Source organism: Ipomoea nil, unplaced genomic scaffold (assembly GCF_001879475.1).
Source record: "Ipomoea nil cultivar Tokyo-kokei standard unplaced genomic scaffold, Asagao_1.1 scaffold2036, whole genome shotgun sequence".
In the NCBI taxonomy this organism is placed as follows: domain Eukaryota; kingdom Viridiplantae; phylum Streptophyta; class Magnoliopsida; order Solanales; family Convolvulaceae; genus Ipomoea; species Ipomoea nil.
In genome coordinates this window covers 1896788-1918409 of record NW_017618464.1, presented here as the reverse complement: position 1 = coordinate 1918409, position 21622 = coordinate 1896788, and the positions used below count along the sequence as shown (strand labels likewise).

At 42.8% G+C, this 21622-nt stretch overlaps 1 protein-coding gene across 1 annotated transcript; it reads left to right on the top strand.

The window, feature by feature from the left end:
- Positions 1 to 20161: 20161 nt before the first annotated feature.
- Positions 20162 to 21370, top strand: LOC109147763. Its single transcript, XM_019295421.1, has one exon. It carries the CDS (start codon positions 20162 to 20164, stop codon positions 21368 to 21370), a length of 1209 nt encoding a protein of 402 aa, XP_019150966.1.
- The last annotated feature ends 252 nt before the right edge of the window (positions 21371 to 21622 follow it).

Below are 21622 nucleotides of genomic sequence, written 5' to 3'. Positions count from 1 at the left end.
GTCTTCATCATGCCCCTTTCTATGTATGAATTTCTAAACTGTCTTCCTCTTGTTTCTTTTCACACATGGCAGCTATTATTAACTGAATAAATTTCTGTTGTCCTATTATTAATAAGAAAAATCTTCTATTTTTTTAAAATTAAATGAAACATATAAATTGATTATCATGGCAAAAAGAATTTTATATATATATATATATATATATATATATATATATATATATATATATATATATATATATATATATATAGGTTCAAATAGAAATCTCTGTTAACATGTGAATGGGTATACCATTATGCACCGTTGATCTTGCTCGATCTTGTGGTTTATAATAATTTTGACTTGGTAAATCTTTATCTTCTTTATATTATTATTATTATTTAGCAGAATCCTAGCCACAAAATTTTTCCTCCAAAAGTGGGCAATTTATATCGTGCACCACGGCGAATATAGCAATGTGCACCCAAGCACAAAACGCGCGCGTTTCATGCTGACGTCACTCTGTCCGTCCGAACAGACCAAACCCCATTATGTGTATTTAGAGCCGTCAAAATGGGCTTAGCCCGCAGGGCTTTCCCGCCCCGCCCGCCAAAAGGGCGGGGTGGACTCGTGTTTCTGAAGCCCGTTTTAAAAACGAGTTTTTTGCCCGCCCGGCCAAGCCCGCGCCTTTTTTTTTTTAAGTTATATATATATATATATATATATATATATATATATATATATATATATATATATATATATATATATATATATAAATTAAAATTAATATGTATAATATAATAATATAAATAATAGTATCGGTTATGAAGGTGTAATAACCGCGGTCACCGAATAACCGAATAGCCGAATAACCTTTTTTTTTGTCTTATAATCGATAACTTATCGATAACTGAAATTATCGGTCGGTTCAGTTATCGGTTATCGGTTTTTCCTAGATCTGCCCGAACGCACACAGGATCCTCACCTGTTTCCCCCCAGATCTGCGCCCGGCATGAAGTGGCTTGCACGATGGAGCCTTTTAATTTTATTTATCAAGTGAAGGTTCTCCCGGCCAAGTATGGAGGCGGGTTTCTGATGATTCAGTCCCGGGCGGATTTATGCTCGATCGACAACCTGCCCGGGAACAACCGGGGGTGGAAGAATAGGATTTTCTCGGTCAAGTATGACCCCTGGATCCTCCCGGTTGAGAGGGTGTGGAGCACCCATTATAGAAAACAAGTGACGCCGATCGAGACTCAAGCTCTCCGGGACACTGTCGCGAAGATCTCGAGCGAGATTCTCGAATACAAAATATTCTGCACGGCCGAGCGCTATGAGGAAGCCCGATTTCCCCCGCCGCAATACGACCTGACTGAGAAGTATTTGCCCAAGCCGATGGGGGTGACAATCGCAAGGGCGGCTGCTCGGGTCGAGACGGCAGATGAAGGTCTAACACTAACCAATCATCCCCGACCCTAACCTCCCGATCACCCCATAGTCCCGATCTAATTATCTTTTCTTATTTGTTTGCAGAAATGGCAGGTTTTGATGAAGACGAAGCGCCCCAAGCCCCCATAACTAAGATCGTGCTTGGGAAAAAGAAGCCCAAAACCAAGTCGGCCGGGGAGAAACAAATCCCGACCGCCCGGCCGATAGGCGCATCAACAACCGTCACCACAGCCGAAGGCTACGTGGTCGACACTTCGGACGTCCTTGTCACCCAGGTGACTGCCCCCAAGGGCAAGGAAAAGGCGTCCGAGAAAGGGACGGAGGAGATTGGCGCGCTGAAACGCCGAAGAAACCAACGGAGCCCGAGCCCCCCGGTCGGGGCTATTAAGGGCGATTCGTCTATCCTCACCCAGATCGGTAATGCCGGGCCCGTCAAGGAGGATATGACCAAACTTACCCCGACCCAGGTGGCCGAGAAGATTGGCCACGACCTGGCCGAGGTAAGAACTTTTCGTCTTCTTGTCTTCATACAAGTGACTTCACTCGGGCTAATCCCGATCATCTTTTGCTTTGCAGATCTCCCGAGCGACCCAGCTCCTCCAACGTCGGGCACTGCTGGCCAATGAGGCCAATGCCTTGAAGAAGGTCACCGACCGGCGGTTGCAAGAAGTCAAAGACCTCTAGGCGGAGCTAAAGAAAGCCAAGGAGGATCTGAAGAAAAGCAAGGAGGATCGGGACCTTTCTGAGAAGGTCGCCCAACAGGCGATCGGTGAGGTGGCCGAGCTAAAGGCCCGACTGAACAACACGGGCGAGCTGACCCAGTTTCTTTTCCGGGATTTAGAGTCGGGGACCCAGTCCCTCCGGGAGATCCGGAAGACAAAAGCCGGGGAAGAACTGGTCTGGACATTCGGTCGGTGGGCATTTAAAACCGGCCAGAGGAATATGCGGGAGAAGACCCAGAAGAACATGGAGCAAGCGCTCGAAGGAGATGATCTCCAACTGGTCTTGACCACGCTTCCTCAGGAGATCCCCGACCCCGGCGTGGCCCCTTTTAGCCCCGATGACGAAGTCGCTGAGCCGAGCAGTGTTGCGAAGAAGTAGTTGGGTCGTGTAGATTCCGACCGATGTAATCTGCTTCTTCTTTTTGTTTTAAGTAGACTTGATCGGGAGCCCGGTCCCGCTTTTGTACCGGGCAACCTTAAAATTTTAATGAAATCTCCTTTTTGTCAAACTCGTCTTGCTCGGTCTATTTAGATGCATTTTTACTTTTATCTGCTTGTATGCCAATCCTTAATTGTCCGACCCTTCGGCCTAATGGCCTGGTCGTGCGTATCTCGACCGAATGGCCTTTTGGCCGTTCGTAATGTCGAAGTCTTTGGCCTCTCCGTTCGGGATTGTCCCGACCATACGGCCTTGTCGCAAAATATTTTGGCCTCTTTTCGCTCGAGGTGTTCCCGGCTGTTCCCGAGCACTTGGCCTTTTGCACTTCCGTCATCCTAGCCCCCACATTGTTGTGCGCACAAGGCACGAGTGAGTGCGACAATGGAAAGAAGTTGGACAGATCGGAAAATTTTGCTATAGCTCTGGCTTTCCCAATCGGTGGCGTGACTCGAGTGTCCGCCGAAGATGAGCGCATTAGACAGTCGTTAGATTCCGACCGGCTAAGTAGTAGGTGGCTATTAAAGCCAAATAGGCTGATGGCTATTAGAGCCATTTAAGTAAGCAGCTATTAGAGCCAATTTGTTGCAAATCCCTGTCGATCGGAACCGAGGGAGAGGTGTTGAGTTGGGCGAAAAGCCCATCTTCATTGCTGATGCCGAGTCTCGATCGGGTAGATTCCGAGCGCGACCGGTTGATGTAGCAGATTTAGAACAACCTACTGCCTGCTTAGACATTTAAAAAAAAAAATCCGATCAGGCCGCCGTATGTAAACAGTCGAGCAATCACTGATCGTATTTACATTAAGAATTTCCGTTCGCAGACGTTTCGAAATTTTACAGCAAACAATTTACGCACAATTGAACGATGAACAGAGCCCACTCGCAGGCTGAGCCCCCACTTCGTCAATAATTACAAAAAACAGGCTAATGCCTAAATAAAACGAGGTGCTCGGAATTCCAAGTTCCCTCGACCTGCCTACCGGTCGTCGTTTCCAGTCGGTAGGTTCCCGGTCGTATTATAGCGGTGATGACGTACGGCCCTTCCCAGTTTTGAGCTAGCTTTCCTCCTTCCAAAGGCTAACTGGCCTCCCATCGGCGTAGGACGTAATCCCCGACCTGAAAGTACCGAGGGTTAACCCTGACATCCTTCGAACTCTTCACTCGCTTCTGGTACTCGGCCATACGCCGAGCAGCTAACTCTCTCTTTTCTTCGACCCCGTCGAGATCCATGACCATCGAGTGTTCGTTCTCTTCAGCGTTGTATGTTCGCTCTCTGGCGGTCGGGATCCATGCCTCGATCGGGAATCGGGCTTCAGCCCCATAGACAAGGGCGAATGTTGTCTCCAAAGTTGTTTCCCTCGGGGTCGTCCGATAAGTCCACAGAACATAGGGTAATTCATCGGCCCAACTTCGACTAGCCGAATGTAGCTTCTTCTTCAGACCTTCCAAGATTGTCCGATTAGCGTTTTCTACTTGTTCATTTCCCTGTGGGTAAGCCACCGACGATCGGACATGGGTTGTCCCGATCGTGGCAAGAAAGTTCTGGAAATACTGACTGACGAATTGGCGGCCGTTGTCGCTGATGAGATGAACGGGCACACCAAACCGGGAAATGACATTGCGCCAAAGGAATCTAGCGCATTGTTGGGAGGTGATCGTGGCTTACGGCTCGGCCTCGATCCACTTGGAGAAATAATCGATGGCGACAATGACAAACTTTCTCCGACCGGCCAATTGCGGAAATGGTCCCAAATATCCACCCCCACCTTGCAAAAGGAATTGCAGTCGTGACCGGCTGATAAAAGGTTGCCGGACGTCCGGCCATCCGAGCGAACAACTGACACGTCTCACAATCTCGTGCAAGCTTCTCACAATCTAACTGGAGAGACGGCTAATAATACCCGATCAGCATGATTCGGCGAGCTAACGATTGGCCACCTAGATGCGACGAGCAAATGCCCGAATGCAATTCCTTCATCACTAAATCAGCTTCGAACGCGGTCAAGCAGCGCATGAGAGGTCCTCCATATGACTGCCTATACAGACGACCGTCTTGGATCTGAAACCTTGGAGCTCTGAGCTTGGCCTTCCGAGCACGCTGGGGGTCGTCTGGGAGCCGACCGTGCTCAAGGAATTCCATCAGATCGGTGATCCAATTGTCTTCCGCCGGTTGGATAGGTGCGACTGGCAATCGGTGGATACTGTGCTTCGAGATCACCAAAATCCGAGCGATCTTCGACATATGCTCCGGGGCGTCTTGAGCCAGTTTGGACAAGATGTCCGCATTGGCATTATCCAATCGGGGTACATGTCGAACTGTGTATCCACGGAACAAGGCGAGCTTCTCCATTGCGAGGTCCCGGTAAGCTTGTAGTCGCTCGCCATTCACTTCATAATCTCTCAGGACCTGTCCGACCACGAGCGCAGAATCTGTTTGAGCCCAGATGTACTCAGCCCCCAAGTCCCGAACACACTGTAAGCCATTGACAAAGGCTTCGTACTCGGCTTCATTGTTGTTCGGGTGGAACTGATACATTAAAGCAAAGTAGACCTTGAATCCCTCTGGGCTCGTAACAACCACTCCTCCTCCTGCCCCTTTCTTGCTGCTAGACCCATCTGTTGCCAGCGACCACCACTCCGCCTCGGGGTCCTCGACCTCCGGAGGTCAGGTGTCTCGAGCGGTGCACTCGACCAAGAAATCTGCAAGGGCCTGACCTTTGATGGCTGGTCTTGGTCGGTATTCGATCGCATATTGGGTCAACATCAACGCCCACTTGACTAGGCGACCGATGACGAGGCAGTGCGGAGGACCGGGCCGATCGGCTGATCGGTCAACACACGAATGACTCTACCTTGAAAGTAAGGTGCTAGCTTCTTTGCAGCAATATACAAGGCGTAGACGACCTTCTCTAGCCGGGAGTACCGGAGCTCGGGACCATGTAGCGCGTGGCTTACATAGTACACCGGTCGTTGGACCGCTTCCAGATCAATTCGGCACAATACTGCGCTTACTGCTCGATCGGATACGACGAGGTACACGTTTAACTCTTCTCCGAGCTCTGGCTTCGACAGCACAATCGATGACATAAGATATTCCTTTAATTCGTCGAAAGCCGCTCGGCACTCATCGTCCCAGACGAATCCATTCACCTTGCGCAATACCTTGAAGAATGGTAAAGCGCACTTGGCTAACTTGGAGAGAAATCGGCTTAACGCCGCCAACCGACCGGTTAATTGCTGGACCTCCCGAACGGTGGTAGGTGGTTGCATGTCCAGAATTGCTTTAACCTTGGCCGGGTTGGGTCGATCCCCCTCTTGGTCATCATATAGCCGAGGAACTTCCCCATTTGAACCGAAAATGTGTACTTGGTCGGGTTCAATCTCAGCTGATACCTCCTCATAATCTGAAAACCTTCCCGGAGGTCCCGAGTGTGGTCGAATCGGTTCCGACTCTTGACCAGCATATCATCGATGTACGCTTCCATCGTTCGGCCTAAAAGATCAGCGAAGAACATGTTGACCATTCTCTGATAAGTCGCGCTCGCGTTGCGAAGGTCGAAGGGCATCACTCGGTAGCAATACAGCCTGTCTGGGGTCACGAAGGCTGTTTTGCTCTCGTCTTCATGGTGCATCATTATTTGATGATACCCCTTGAAAGCATCCATGAAGCTCATTAACTCAGCCCCGGCCGTCTCGTCGACCATTTGATGGATGCTCGGGAGTGGATATGGGTCGAGCGGACAGGCCTTATTGAGGTCGGTGAAGTCTATGCACATCCTCCAAGCTGGGGGCTTAGGAACAAGAACAATGTTTGCCACCCACTCGGGATAGATCACCGGTCGGATGTGCTCGATCGCCGCCATCTTCTTGACCTCTTCTCTGACAAACTCACGGCGATCGGATGATAAATGCCGCGTCTTCTGAACAACCGGCTTGGCTGCGGGATCGACGGCAAGCTTGTGACATATAACCGTTCGGTCGATCCCGGGCATGTCCTCGGGCCCCCACGCGAAAATATAAGCAAATTCGCGAAGAATTGCTAGCACTTCTAATCGTAGCTTGGGGGTAAGGGCCCGGCCAATTTTAATCTTCCTGTCCGATCGGTCCTCGGACAGGGGAAGTTCTTCAACCTCTTCGGAAGGCTCGGGTTGTTCCTTCTGGTCACTGGTTGCTTCCTTGACGATCGTGTTCACCCGGGAAGACGTGCCAGTATCACGCTTATTAACGGCCCGGGTATAACACTTCCGCGCGGATTGAACATCTCCGCGAACTACACCGACCCCATTGGGGGTGGGAAATTTCATGCATAGGTGGGGCATGGAAATAATCCCACCGATCTTCATTATTGCTGGTCGGCCTAAGATGATGTTGTGTGCCTATCTCGACCGGGAGAACAATTTTTCCTTCGGGGCAAATGAGGGCCCCGGTGAATCCAGACAATGGTACACCGACCGGAATCAGCTCGCTTTTGTCTAGATGAAGCTTTTCAAACACGTCCAAATAAAGGACGTTCACACTGCTCCCCGTGTCCACCATAACCCTCTGGACATCGGTCCCATTTACATCGATCGTGACCACGAGGGCTTCCAACCCGTGGTCAACACTGTTGGGCTGATCCTCCAAGGTGAAGGTTATGGGCTCCATCTTCTGTCTTTTCCCGGTATCACGGGAGTCTACGATCGCGACCGGGCAGTTCTCCCTCGGTCGGGAAGCGTCATCCAATCCACCAAAAATCACGTGGATGGTCGGCTTGCCTGCCGGTCGGCTGCTAGATGGAGGGTCAGGGTCCCAGCGGTCATCTCTGTGGTCATGACCCGACCAGTCTGAACGTTCAGCACGATCGGAGCGTTCAGAGCGGTGATGAGAGCGTCGATGATCTCTTCGATCAGTAGCCTTTTTTCGTTTCTTCTCTCTTCCCCACACACTTATCCAGCTTTCCAATACTCAACAAATCCTCCAAGAGTTGGCGTAAGTGCGTGCACTCCTCTGTGTCATGCCCGGCACACCGGTGGTAAGCGCAATGCTTAGATTTGTCCGGTCCGTCCTGTCCGGGATGAGGGAGTCGGATGAGATTGCAAGATTGGGCGTACTGCATAGCTTCCGCCGCTGATCGGTTCAAGGCCGTAAACTCGCCAGGCCTGGTGCGGGGTCGGGGATGGTCATCACCCGACCGATGTTCTGCCCGGCCGGCTGGCTTACGGGATGAAGTCCCGACCTCCTGCGATCTTTTGACGGCATTCGCTTCTCCAGCATTAGCGTAATCCGTCACCCTTCGAAGGGCCTTTTCATAAGTGGTCGGGGGATGAAGGATGAAATCTTGATAAAGGTAACCCGCCCGGAGAGAAATATGGAGCATATGGGTGGCGGTGGCATCATCCATCGGTTCAACCTCCCCGACCGCGGCCTTCCACTTGACAAGGAAATCGAACAAGCTCTCCCTTTCAATATGCTTGGCCTTTTCCAAGTACATGTAGGACTTCCTTACTATCTTGGAAGTGATAAACTTCCGCACAAACTTCATTGCCAGGGTAGGAAAGTCAGCGATAGAACCCGACTGCAACGTTCGGAACCACTCCGCCGCCCGACCGGAAAGCGTAGAGTAGAAGGCCCTACACATCACGGCGTCTGACACGCCCATCATCATCATGTTGCCGTAGTAATCGTTGACATGGACCTCAGGGTCCGTACGGCCATCATAACCTTTGTTCCCCCGGACTTGTAGATCGAGCGGGTATGGCTGGGCTATAATCTCCGCCGTGAAGGGTGTCCTCAATAGCGAGGCTGATTGATCGACCGGGGGCCTCACTGCTTGCTCGTTTCGAAACCGAGCGAATTCTACCTGGAGGTCATGGAGCAGTCATCGGCTCTCATTAAGCTCGGTCTTCTGGGCCTGGGTCGTCTCCCGGGCGCGTCGTCGACGGTGCGATCTCGACCCACTATGCCTAGATGAAGCCTCCTGGCTGGCCTCCTGCATCGGTACATCTACTGAGCGCCTGCTCGGGTCCTACGGTCCCAATCATTGCCGCATTGCTGGTCGGAGGCGCTCAAATGCTACTGCCCGGTTGGCTTCTTCGGGATCCTCCGGTTGGGCTTGAACCTCCGGTTGTACCTGTTGGGCCTGCCGTGGTACCTCCATGGCCTCGGCACTTTGCGACCCCAACCGCGAACGAGCCGAGCGTTGAGCCCGGGAAGTGGGCTGATGCTCCGACTCTACCTGAGCAGTCGGGTAAATCGGAGGGGCGGCGGCTGGAGCCGTGTATGTAGGCGTATAGGGTGGATAACCGGCCGGTGGTGTGTAAAACATTGGTTGACCGGGCCAATATCCATATGGGGGAGGCGGGACCGGGTAGGGATATTGCCCGGGGTATTGGAGCTGCTGACCGGGTGTTGGATATCCCGGTTGGATGTAATTGACCGGCTGTTGGGCGGCCGGGTACTGAGCTGCCGGATGAGGCGGTGAGAGGTTGAGGTTGAGGTCAACTGTCTGACCTTGATATTGTGTCGGACTGTCGGGTGATGATCGGATGAGCTCGCCGCATCCGCTTTATCGTCGCCGAAGAGGTTGTATGCGAATGGATACATGATAAGAGAAAGGACAGGTGCTCGTCAAACGTTAGCTTACTTGCATGGGTCCCCACAGACGGCGCCAAAATGATAGTGTTAATTCCTACGTAAGCGATGAATAAAATAACACACGACCAATTAAAGCAAGTAAAACTCTCTTATTGATCAAGGTGAAGATCCTAAGTACAATCTACAATGGCTATTTCGAGGGCCGACTGACTGCGGTCGGGATGCTCTGAGAATAGCCTATCGATCGTCCAAAAGTCCTCCACACTGTTACCACTGCGGGTATTTATAGCCGTTGGGCTGGAGACATAAGTCCGGCCGTTCGGCATGTCACCCACGTAGCAACCACGTGTCCTCTTCCCGGGAGCCCTGCCTGTCAATGCACAATGTTGCCACGTGTCTCTTCTCGGCTCTCTCGCCAAAGGGCTATCGATCGGGATTCGAGGGCATCGGTCGGGTAATGCCCGGTCTTCATCCGACCGGGATCTTCTAAGAAAGTCCGACCTGTAACTGGCATAAAGAAGAATAGAAAGACGAAGGCATGTCGGTCGGAGTATTCCCTACCATATATATATATATATATATATATATATATATATATATATATATATATATATATATATATATATATATATAAGGGTTCAAGTACGAGGAAGGGTTCTCGTACAGTTGTGCGATTAAAACGCACCTTAACCATTAAAATGACACACATTAGGCAATGTACGGATATATTATATATATTAACTTTTTTTTTTCCTTTCAAAAAAAAATAATAATACTAAATTTTTAATAGTTTGTAATTTTGATTAGTTTATTAATAATTTACAAAGAAAGTTAGGTAAAGTAAAATCAAGTAGGGAAAAAATTTTTCCGCCTAAGTGTGAATGCATATTAATAGATTTGTAAGATCATTATTATTATTTTTTTGTGTGTAAACCACGAAGTGGTCCGGATTTTTCTCTATCCGTTTAACTTTGTAAGATCATTATTGCAAATGAGATTAGCAATATGAAGGCATTTATTGTCTTTAACATTTATTGTGTTCACATTTATTAATAATATTTTATATTTAATATAAATTGTGTATATATTCATTTAAACCTCAATTATAATTGCCAAGCACCTTATGCTCAGATGACATGTAGTGATTTCTCCCATGTGTCCGTCGGCTATGGGTACCTTCGTCTCCGGCCATGGAGACGAAGAGACCTTCGTCTCCATGGCCTGGGGACGAAGGTCCCTTCATCTACATGGCCGGAGACGACGAAGGTAACTTCCGGAGACAAAGGGACCCGCCGGAGACCAAGATTTCTTCGCCTCCGGCGGTTTTTTTATTTTTTATTTTTTATTTTATTTTAAATATTTAATTTAATTAAAATTATTGTAAAAGAATAATTTTTAAATTTAGTAACCTCCTAATTCAGGTAAACAAGTAATTTTGGGTCAAATTGCATAAGTTTGTGCTGTTCAGGGACCCAATTGCATTTTTTTTAGTTGGATTGCCTAATTGCATGTTGGTGTGCAGTTGAGTGGCCTATTAGACCGTTATTCCTTTTTTTTTTTATTTTTATATTACTCCGTAATATTTTTCACCATATCCAACAATTATCATTTTTATATATTAATAATGAGATGTGTGATTTATATTATGTTTTGTATTCGAATCATTTTATCAAAGTAATTATGTTTCATATTTTGTTAAGATTATTTTTATAAAGTTTTGATGTGTTTTATTTTCATCGACATTCAGTAATATTTGTGGCTATGCTTCATAAGTGTTTTATTTATTTTTTAAACTATCTCTTTTATTTTTAATATTTATATTGATAATGAGATGTGTAATCTATAATGCGTTTTATATTCGAATCATTTTATCAAAATAATTATGTTTTATATTTTGTTATGATTATTTTTATGAGTCCGCCCTTGATCCTAAGTGTTTGAGGAACATGTTTGAAAAAATGGAAATATGTTGACTCAATATCCACTTGTATAATTTCTATCTTGCCATTGCCGAAGTTTGAACCTTGATCTTTTCTTCAAAATATTACCTACTGAATCAGTTAACTCAGCCCGTGCGAACTTTAACTTCTAATTAATCTTATATTTAGGATGGTTGAGAAGTTGTACCCGATTGAGGTTAAAAATAAGAAAGGTGTTTCACCTAACTTAGTGATATTAGGACTCTATGTATATGAGTCTGTTTAGAACTTCTTATCCTTGTCACACTGTGACTCTCTACTTCTTATCATTGTCACACTGTGACTCTCTATTCTATATATTCACATCATCTGATCTCATTGTAATGAAGTTCAGAAAATATAATACAATCAGTTCTCATCTGGTATCAGTTAGCTAGGGTTTTGTGATTCATAAAATTAAGAAGATGCAGCGCTGCGATGGCAACCTTAATTACCGTGGAGGTCAGCAACGTGGCTTCGATGATCCGTGTCAAATCTGTAAAGGTTTCGGCCACACAGGAGTCAATTGTTTTTGGCGCTATGATGATCCGTGTCAAATTTGTAAACGTTTTGGTCACACGGGAGCCAATTGTTTTTGGCGCTATGATGATCCGTGTCAAATTTGTAAACGTTTTGGTCACACGGGAGCCAATTGTTTTTGGCGCTATATGATCCGTGTCAAATTTGCAAAAGTTTCGGTCACACGGGAGTCAACTGTTTTCGGCGATATTCAGGGGCTCCGGGTTCTCAGGCTAATTTGGTGTTTCAAAATGGTTTAGTTGCTAAAACCTCGTCAAATTCTCATACTTGGGTTCCGGACACTGGAGCCACAAATCATGCAACTCCGAACATCGCTGCCCTTTCTACATCGGAGAAGTATACTGGTGATGACACTTTACGTGTCGGTGACGGTATGGGTTTATCTATTAGTCATGTTGGCCATGCCTCTTTTAATACCCCTTCTAGATCATTTACATTGTCTGATATACTTCACGTTCCGCGTTTGTCTAATTCTTTATTATCTGTTCAAAAGTTTGCATCCGATAATAAAGTCTTTTTTGAGTTTCACCCCTCCTTTTTTGTTGTAAAAGATATCAATACCAAGGAAATACTTCTTCGGGGCAATAGTTCAGGGGGACTATACACACTTTCATTACCTAGTTCGTCTCCGTCAGCGTTTATTTCCGCTCGTGCCTCGGCTTCCACTTGGCACAATCGTCTAGGTCATCCTCATAACCGTGTTCTTAGCCATATACTTCGTTCTTGTTTGGTTAGTGGGTCTCGTGATAATATTCGTTGTCATAATTCTTTATGCAATGCGTGTCAATTAGGCAAATCTGCCCGTTTTCCCCTCCCCCGTGTTGCTTCCTCTAGTTCTCAAGTCCTAGATCTTATTTACACAGACATTTGGGGTCCTGCGCCCACTTTATCTACTTCTGGCTTCCGTTATTTTGTGATCTTTGTGGATGACTATTCCCGTTATACATGGTTCTTTCCTATGAAATTAAAGTCTGATCTTTATGTCATCTTTGATAAATTTCGTACTCTTGTTGAACGGTCATTTAATTGCAAAATAAAGGCCATTCAGTCTGATTTAGGTGCTGAGTACAAAAAGTTGCATTCTTTGTTTGTTCAATTAGGAATTCAACATAGACAATCCTGTGCCTATACACATGAACAGAATGGTCGTGTTGAACGAAAACATCGTCACATTGTTGAAACTGGTCTGACTCTTCTAGCTCATGCCTCTGTTCCTTTGAAAATTTGGGATTTTTCCTTTGAGACTGCTGTCTATTTAATTAACAGAATGCCATCTTCTGTATTAAATAACTCTAGTCCTCATCTCCTGTTACATAAATTCCCTCCTTCCTATCTTTTTCTTCGTGTCTTTGGGTGTTTATGCTACCCTCATCTTCGACCATATAATCGTCATAAGATGTCATACAGGTATTCTCCATGTGTCTTCTTAGGTTATCCTGAGTCCTTTAGGGGGTACAAATGCATGGACTTACATACTAATAAGATTTACACATGCATGCATGTCAGATTTGATGAAGAAGTTTTCCCCTTTGCTACTAAAACTTCTTTGCAGGATCTATCTACTCCGTTTTCTGGACCTTGGGCGGAATCTGTTCTCAGTCACAGCACACCTATTCCTGCCGTGTCCAATGATGAGCTGCCAGAACCGCCGCTACCTGCTTCATTCGAACCAGCCGTGGTTCCTGGACAGGCTGCCTCGTCGGGTGATCCTGTGGAGCTTGTTGCTCGCCGGCGAGGCCGTTCACGTGGGCGGTCCATCAGGCCCAATGTCCGTACTCACTCTATGGCCACTCGCAGCAACGCAGATGCTCCTCTTTTTGCTCTAGCAGCTCAAGTGCATCCCACGGAACCCACATGTTACTCTCAAGCTGTTAAATATCCTGAGTGGCGTGAAGCCATGGACCAAGAATTCAATGCTCTCTTGCATAACCACACATGGTCTCTAGTTCCACCCACTGCAGGTATGGATATTATTGGCTGTAAATGGGTGTTTCGTACGAAGAGAAAGGCTGATGGTGCTATTGAAAGGCATGAAGCCAGGCTGGTTGCGAAAGGTTTTAATCAGGTTCCAGGTCAGGACTTCTTCGACACTTTTAGTCCAGTGGTAAAGCCTACGACTGTAAGAATCCTTCTATCTCTAGCTTTATCATCTGGGTGGTCTATCAAATAGCTAGATGTTCATAATGCTTTTCTGAATGGTAATCTGGCTGAAACAGTTTATATGAAGCAACCCCCTGGTTATATTGATGCTAACTTCCCGAATCATGTTTGTTTGTTAAAAAGATCTCTGTATGGGTTAAAACAAGCTCCCAGAGCTTGGTTTAATCGACTACATACGTTCTTACTATCGGTTGGCTTTCAAGCATCCAAGACAGATGTCTCTCTGTTCTATTACTCTAAAGACTCTGCTTTGGTTTATCTATTGGTGTACGTGGATGACATTCTTGTAATGGGAAGTGATCAAGGTATTATGTCTCAGCTCTTGTCCAAACTGTCTGCTACATTCAAAATCAGAGATCTTGGTGAACCAAATTTTTTTTCTGGGTATTGAAACAGTTAAGAGTGACAATGGGATTATTTTATCTCAACAACGGTATATGAATGATATTTTAAAACGGGCTGGAATGTCTGAATGCAAACCCCTTTCTACACCTATCTCTGTCTCGAAAATTGTCCCCTTCAATTCAGATCTATATGATGATCCCACACAGTACAGGAGTCTAGCTGGAGCACTGCAATATCTCACTGTCACACGACCTGACCTATCCTTTGCAGTTAATCAGTTATGCCAGCATATGCATGCCCCCACCATATCACACTGGGAGCAGCTCAAACGGGTACTCAGGTATGTTAAGGGAACAGTTGATCATGGTTTACGCATACGACGGTGCTCATCTAGAGACATTCATGCTTTCTCTGATTCTGATTGGGCTGGTTGTCCTGACGATCGAAAATCCACGAGTGGTTTTGCTGTTTTCTTGGGGAGTAATCTTATATCATGGGTTTGCAAGAAACAGAGAACTGTTGCCAGGTCATCCACTGAGGCTGAATACAAAGCTCTTGCAGATGTTTGTGCTGAGGTTCTATGGATTATGTCATTATTGCGTGAGATACAGATTCCGGGTATTTCCATTCCAAAATTATGGTGTGATAATCTAGGAGCTACATATATGAGTGCCAATCCAATCTTTCATGCGCGCACCAAGCATGTGGAGATTGATTATCATTTTGTTCGTGATCGAGTAGCTTCGGGCGATATCCAAGTCAACTTCATCTCCACAAAGGATCAACTTGCTGATATCTTCACCAAAGCTCTGCCTGGACCTAGATTTTCTTCCTTAAGGGACAAGCTACAGGTTACTAGTATACACTGTGCTTGAGGGGGAGTATTAGGACTCTATGTATATGAGTCTGTTTAGAACTTCTTATCCTTGTCACACTGTGACTCTCTACTTCTTATCATTGTCACACTGTGACTCTCTATTCTATATATTCACATCATCTGATCTCATTGTAATGAAGTTCAGAAAATATAATACAATCAGTTCTCATCAGTGATATAAAATACACAAAATTGTTCCTTAAAACTGAGTTAGATTATTTGTATGTTTACTAATTCATATCGCATTTAATAGTCAACAAAGTGAAGTAGATTAGTAGTATGGTTACTGATTTACATACCATTTACTTGTCAAACACAGTAAATAATGTTATTGGTCTGAATAATGTTATTGGTCTGTTTACATATATATAAACAGTTATATTGCTATACATTTACATTTTTATTCTGTTATATATTAATAGAGTGAATTGAATTATTATTTTTTGTGAACTTTTTATTATAACATGTACTAACTAGAGATGGCAACGGGGCGGGGCGGGGCGGGGGCGGGGAGTATGCTCCCCGTCCCCGTCCCCGTCTCCGTCCCCGGCGGGGAATTAAAAATATTTTTCATCCCCGTCCCCGCGAAAAATTAGGCGGGGACGGGGATTCCCCATTCCCCATCAACTTCTAGTTAAAATGTTAAATAATTTTAAATTTAATAATAAAAATTTTAAAATATCAGTCCTAATTTTAAAAATTAAAATACTATCTATATATATAGTTAATTACATATACAAATATAGTGTACTGTTAGTATAATTACATATAAATGCAATACTGCCACTATATATATATGTACTATATTTATATATGTAATTATACTAACAGTACACTAACAGTGTATTATATTTATATATGTAATTATATATATATATATATATATATATATATATAATTACATATATAAATATAATACACTGTTAGTGTACTGTTAGTATAATTACATATATAAATATAGTACATATATATATAGTGGCAGTATTGCATTTATATGTAATTATACTAACAGTGTATTATATTTATATATGTAATTATATATATATATATATATATATATATATATATATATATATATATATATATATATATATATATATATATATATATATATATATATAGAGAGAGAGAGAGAGAGAGGGGGGACGGGGCGGGGCGGGGAGGGGTGTCCCCATCCCCGTCCCCGTCCCCGGCGGGGAATCTCAAATGTTCCCCGTTCCCCGAAAATCTTCTCCATTCCCGTCTCTTTTAGGGCGGGAATCAGGGATTCCTGTCGGGGACGGGGCACATTGTCATCCCTAGTACTAACCAAAAAACACTTGGCAATTGATGATATTAAAATGTGATGTTATATACTTTGTGGTACACAGATTTAGAAGAGTAATTTAAGATAACTCTCTAAAGTTGATAACTTTGTAAAATGACGTGCATATTTAATGACTCATTTGTCCCCGGTAAGGAGTTTGACAATGTTTAATGTTTTTCAGAGTTATAGAGTCAAATGTAAGTCTATATGATGTTTTTATTATTTTGTAATTTGTATTTGTATTTGTATTTTTAGTAATCATAATTGGGTATAAAGAGACTACTGCACATTTTGGCTTTCTTTGGCAGAACTTATTTAACAGCTTATATCTCATTTTAAACTACTAATAAATTATAAGTTTTGTTTGATAATGTTTCAAAAATAAGTTAGTAGCTTCAGAACTTTATGATATTCTTTACCTTCTCAATTAAAATCCTTTTGGCATTTTTTATTCTCCTATTTTTGTATTAGTTGCACAACTCCATCACAATCAAGCATCCTCCTTATCTGAACAACTGGAACCACTTGAGTTGTTACAAAATGAGCTCAATGAAGTTATTTATACTTATTTAACCTCCTCAACGGACAGTGGGGATCTACTTATCGTATGACTATAATTATATTCCTAAAATTTCTCCTAAAATTCTATACAATCATGAGTTCTATAATGTTTTATAAGATTTTATAAATCTCTACACTTCTTTTATATTTATATATATATATATATATATATATATATATATATATATATATATATATATATATATATTTCAAATGCGGCCAGGGTTTAGGTTCGGCGGAATTTCAAAATACACCAACAGTGTAAGGGAAACACACCACAATGAAATGCAAAAAAAAACAAAAAAAAAACAAAAAAAAAAACAAAAAAAAAAAAAAAACAAAAAAACAAAAAATACATAACAGAACCAAAAAAAAAAAAAAAAAATACACCATATAACTCACCACCCCAATGGTGTATTTCTGAACACTGTATGGTATTTTTACTCACACCTAATGGTGTGTTTTGGTGATGCGTACCTAATTTGTGTGTGTTTTTGTATGTATATATGTATATATAGTACACGTGTTAGTATTAGTAAAATAAAACTATTAAATGTCAACAAGAGTTGATTTATATGATTTGGTTGAGCACATATTGAGTCTTTTTAAAGAATAGTGGTTTGAATCTTGGTACTAACACAGTTTGATAATTGGCTTCAACAGTTTTTTTTTTTTTTACTCCTTCCCTATGATTTCAATACAGTCACGTTTTTAATAGCTTTTTAATATTTAATGCACACACATATATATAACATTCTTTTATATTAATAACGAGATGTGTTTTTTTTTTTTTTAAATTATCTCTTTTGTTTTAAGGTTTCGGCTTTACTGAAAAAAAATTCTAAATCCGTCCCTACTTCTTCGCCCCCCACCGAATTTCTGGCTCCGTATATATATATATATATATATATATATATATATATATATATAGAGGCTCTAGATTCAATGAGATCACCTAATAACATATTAACGTTATGTCCAGTTTGACTTTGCAGGTTGAAACATATTACCACCCAACATGGATTCAAGTAGGTGCAGAAACAGAACTCTACTTTAAATATGTAGTACTCTGATCTATTTTAGTTCTCATAACATTTGTCTCTAATATTTGTATACTCTTTCTTCATGACTAACCATTTTTATATATTATGTTTTACTAAGATGTCCAAGTTGCCTGTGCAGGTTGCAAAGTATTAGCAGATAACATGTCCTTTATGAACTTGCAAACTTGCAGATAATAAAAATTCCATAAGGATGTAGTGCACATAAAAATTCGGGAGATTCGACTGAAGATGACGTAAGGTATGCAAATTCTTTACTTAATGTTATGATATGACAAGTTATATAATTACAATTTAAGAATTACTTGGGCCTGAAAAGTGAAAACCAATGCATAATTCTAATACTTTACATTTTTTGAAGTTAAAAGTGGAACAAGTTAAGTAACTAATAATTTCTCCACTTAATAATCTAAACGTATTCTTTTTACCTGGATATATTAAGTAAACATAAAGTCGTGTTGAACTTACATTGTCTTGTACATAGTTCGTTAAATTAGGCATTAAAAGTTAAATTGATTTAAATTAAGAGTTAATTCCAGCAATGGTCCCCTGAGTATGATGATTTTCCAGATTTGGTCCCCGTCTTTTAATTTGGACAATTTAACCACCCGTCTATTTAATTCTTTCCAATTGAGGTCCTTCCATCAAATGGGTGTTATTTCAGCGTCAATTTCAGGGGCATTTTGGTACATTTACTTGCTATGCTGTACTCCTTAATAGGTCAAATAAAATTTAAAAATACCCATCTTATACTTGCTGTGCGTATGTGTCGCTTAGATAGTCTGAAATACCCAATTTATTTGCCCAACCCTAATCGCAGGAGCTGAGAAGTAAGCAAGCAAGCTATGTAATGAAAATCCCCAAATTTCCCCATCTTAAACCATAATCGCAGTCTAGCGTTGAAGCTTGGGAGAGAACGAACGAAGAACACTGATGGAATCGAGAGGGAAGCAAGCTAGCGTTGGTTGCAACTCTGCTCCAGCAGGTAAGTTTGGTTCCCTTTATGGTGTAGGAGAACGAAATGGTACATGTGGGGTCCGAATGTCTGTGTTGTGTTGTTTAGTATATACTTTCACTCCTTTCTGTGTTGTGTGTTGTATATTGTGCTTAGTATAGGTACATGTGGGGACCTTTTTGTGGTTGAAAATGGTGTGTGGACCAATGTTTGTCTGATTATGCATATGTTGGGGACCATAGTTGTTGTTTTTTTTCTAAAGCCTTTACTGTAAAGTAGTGTATTGTGTACTTCCATGTTGTGTGCATTACAGTGGACCATTATATGTTGTATAAAGTGCTTTGGAAATTTGAATCATTGATCTCAGGGATTTTTACTCTTAAACTAAGACATGGGGGAATGATAAGTCAAGATTTACCAGCTAAATATTTAGGAGGCAGTGTTAGTGTATTTAATGATATGGTAGAAGATGAGTGGGGGTTAATTTGTTTAAAGGAGAAGGTTGGGGAGATTGGTTATGCAATGGATGATACTTTAAGGTACTTCATGGCCACAGAAATGGGGTTGCAAGAATTGGTTAAAGACTTTGAGTTGTGGAATTTACTTAACCAATGTTGTAGTCCTAAGGTCTTAGAAATCTGGATGGTAAAAGGAGTGATTGGTGATGATGCAGATGTTGGCAGTGCAGATGTTGGCAGTGCAAATGAAGAGGAGTATGATGGCAGTGGGTCTGAGTGGTGTGGCAGTGGGGATGAATTGGATTGTACTGATGAGGAATACAATTCAGATGAGTTAGAGGATATAAGTGTGCATGATGATGAAGAATTTGTCAAGAATATAGATATTACTGCAGAGTTTGGAGGCTTAGGTGATGTAGAACCCCAACTCCCACAACCCATACAACCCCCACCAGTAGATGATATTGTCAACTACTCTGATGAAGGGAACATGGTAGGCAGTGATGGTGAGGGTATAGGGATCAAATGGCAAAAGTTTTTGAAAGAATCTGAACGTACTTGTCCTAAATTTGAATTGGGACTGACCTTTAAAGATAAACGGGAGTTTAGAGAGCTATAACAAATTATGCAATCAAGGAGGGGAAAGAAATGAAATATCACAAAAATGACAAAGTTAGATGTGTGGTGAAGTGTAAGCATGAAAGTTGTCCTTGGCAGGTTACCCTTAGTTAGTGGTGAAGGACAAACATGATGGCTGTATAAGGACTCAGAATAATTCAATGGTCAATTCCTCTATTGTTGCTAAGAGATGGAAACAGCAAATTAGAGGAAATATGGAATGGAAAACTAATTCATTTTTAGAAAAAGTCCTAACTGATGACCATTACATTCTGAGTAAGAAGCAAGCATGGAGGGCTTTAGTGAAAGCAAAAGGTGAAATTAAACATGAAGCAGAAGATTACTTCAATAAGATTTGGAGCTATGCCTTGGAAATAAAAAAAACAAATCCAAACTATACTTGTGAAGTGAAGTTGAGTGACCTTAAAGAAAAAGGAAAAGAGAGATTTTTAAGGATGTATATCTGTTGGGAAGTTACAAGGGAAGGATTTAAGCACTGCAGGAAAATCATTGGCCTAGATGGGTGTCACTTGAAGTGTAAAACTGGAGGAGTATTGTTGACAGCAGTTGGAATAGATGCAAATGAAAGTTTATTCCCAATTGCCTATGCAGTTGTAGAAGGTGAGAACAAAGACTTTTGGACTTGGTTTCTACAGTTTCTAAAGAAAGACTTGAAGCTTGGTCCCTTAGTACAAAGTCAGTACACACTAATGTTAGACAAGCAAAAGGGTCTCATACAAGCTTGTGAAAGTACCTTACAAGGAGTTAGGCATAGATTTTGTGTCAGGCACTTGCACAATAACATGAGGGTGGCTGGTTTCACTGCCAATGCTATAAAGGATGCCTTGTGGAAAGCAGCAAGAGCCACTACTGTGAATAACTTTTCAACAGCACTACTTGAGTTAAGAAAATTGGATGAAAATGCTTATGTTTGGCTTGGTGATAAGCACCCATCTGAGTGGTCAAGATCCCACTTCAATACAGCTGCCAATTGTGACATCCTAGTGAATAACATCTCAGAATCATTCAATGCAATGATCTTGACAGCAAGGGAAAGTCCTGTTATTAATTGCTTGGAGATAATTAGGAAAAAGATCATGCTAAGGCTATTTGAGTCAAGGACTAAAGTTGATGAATGGACTGGAGTACTCTGTCCAAGTATTGTGAAAAAAATTGATGACATTGAGATAGCTGCAGGTGGAATGATTTGCTATCAGTGTGCTCCCATGTTGTTTGAGATAATTGGGACACATTCTGGGCAGTATACTGTTGATCTAGGTAGAAGATCTTGTTCCTGTAGGAGATGGGACCTAACTGGAATCCCTTGCCCCCATGCTGTGTGTGCAATATGGAAGAAAAATGGGAAATGACCTATTTGGCATTATGTGGATCCTTGCTACTCTATATCTACTTACTGCCAAACATATGATGGGTGTATAAAACCAATGTCTGGTCATGAAGAGTGGCCTGCAACAAGTAGACCACCTCCTTTGCCACCACTGTATACTGCAAGGGCTGGAAGGCCTAGAAGGTTGAGGATGAAGTCTGCTGGAGAGATAAGCAAATGTGGGCAGTATTTGTCTAGGAGCCTTGTTACTTTACATTGCACCAAATGCAAAGAA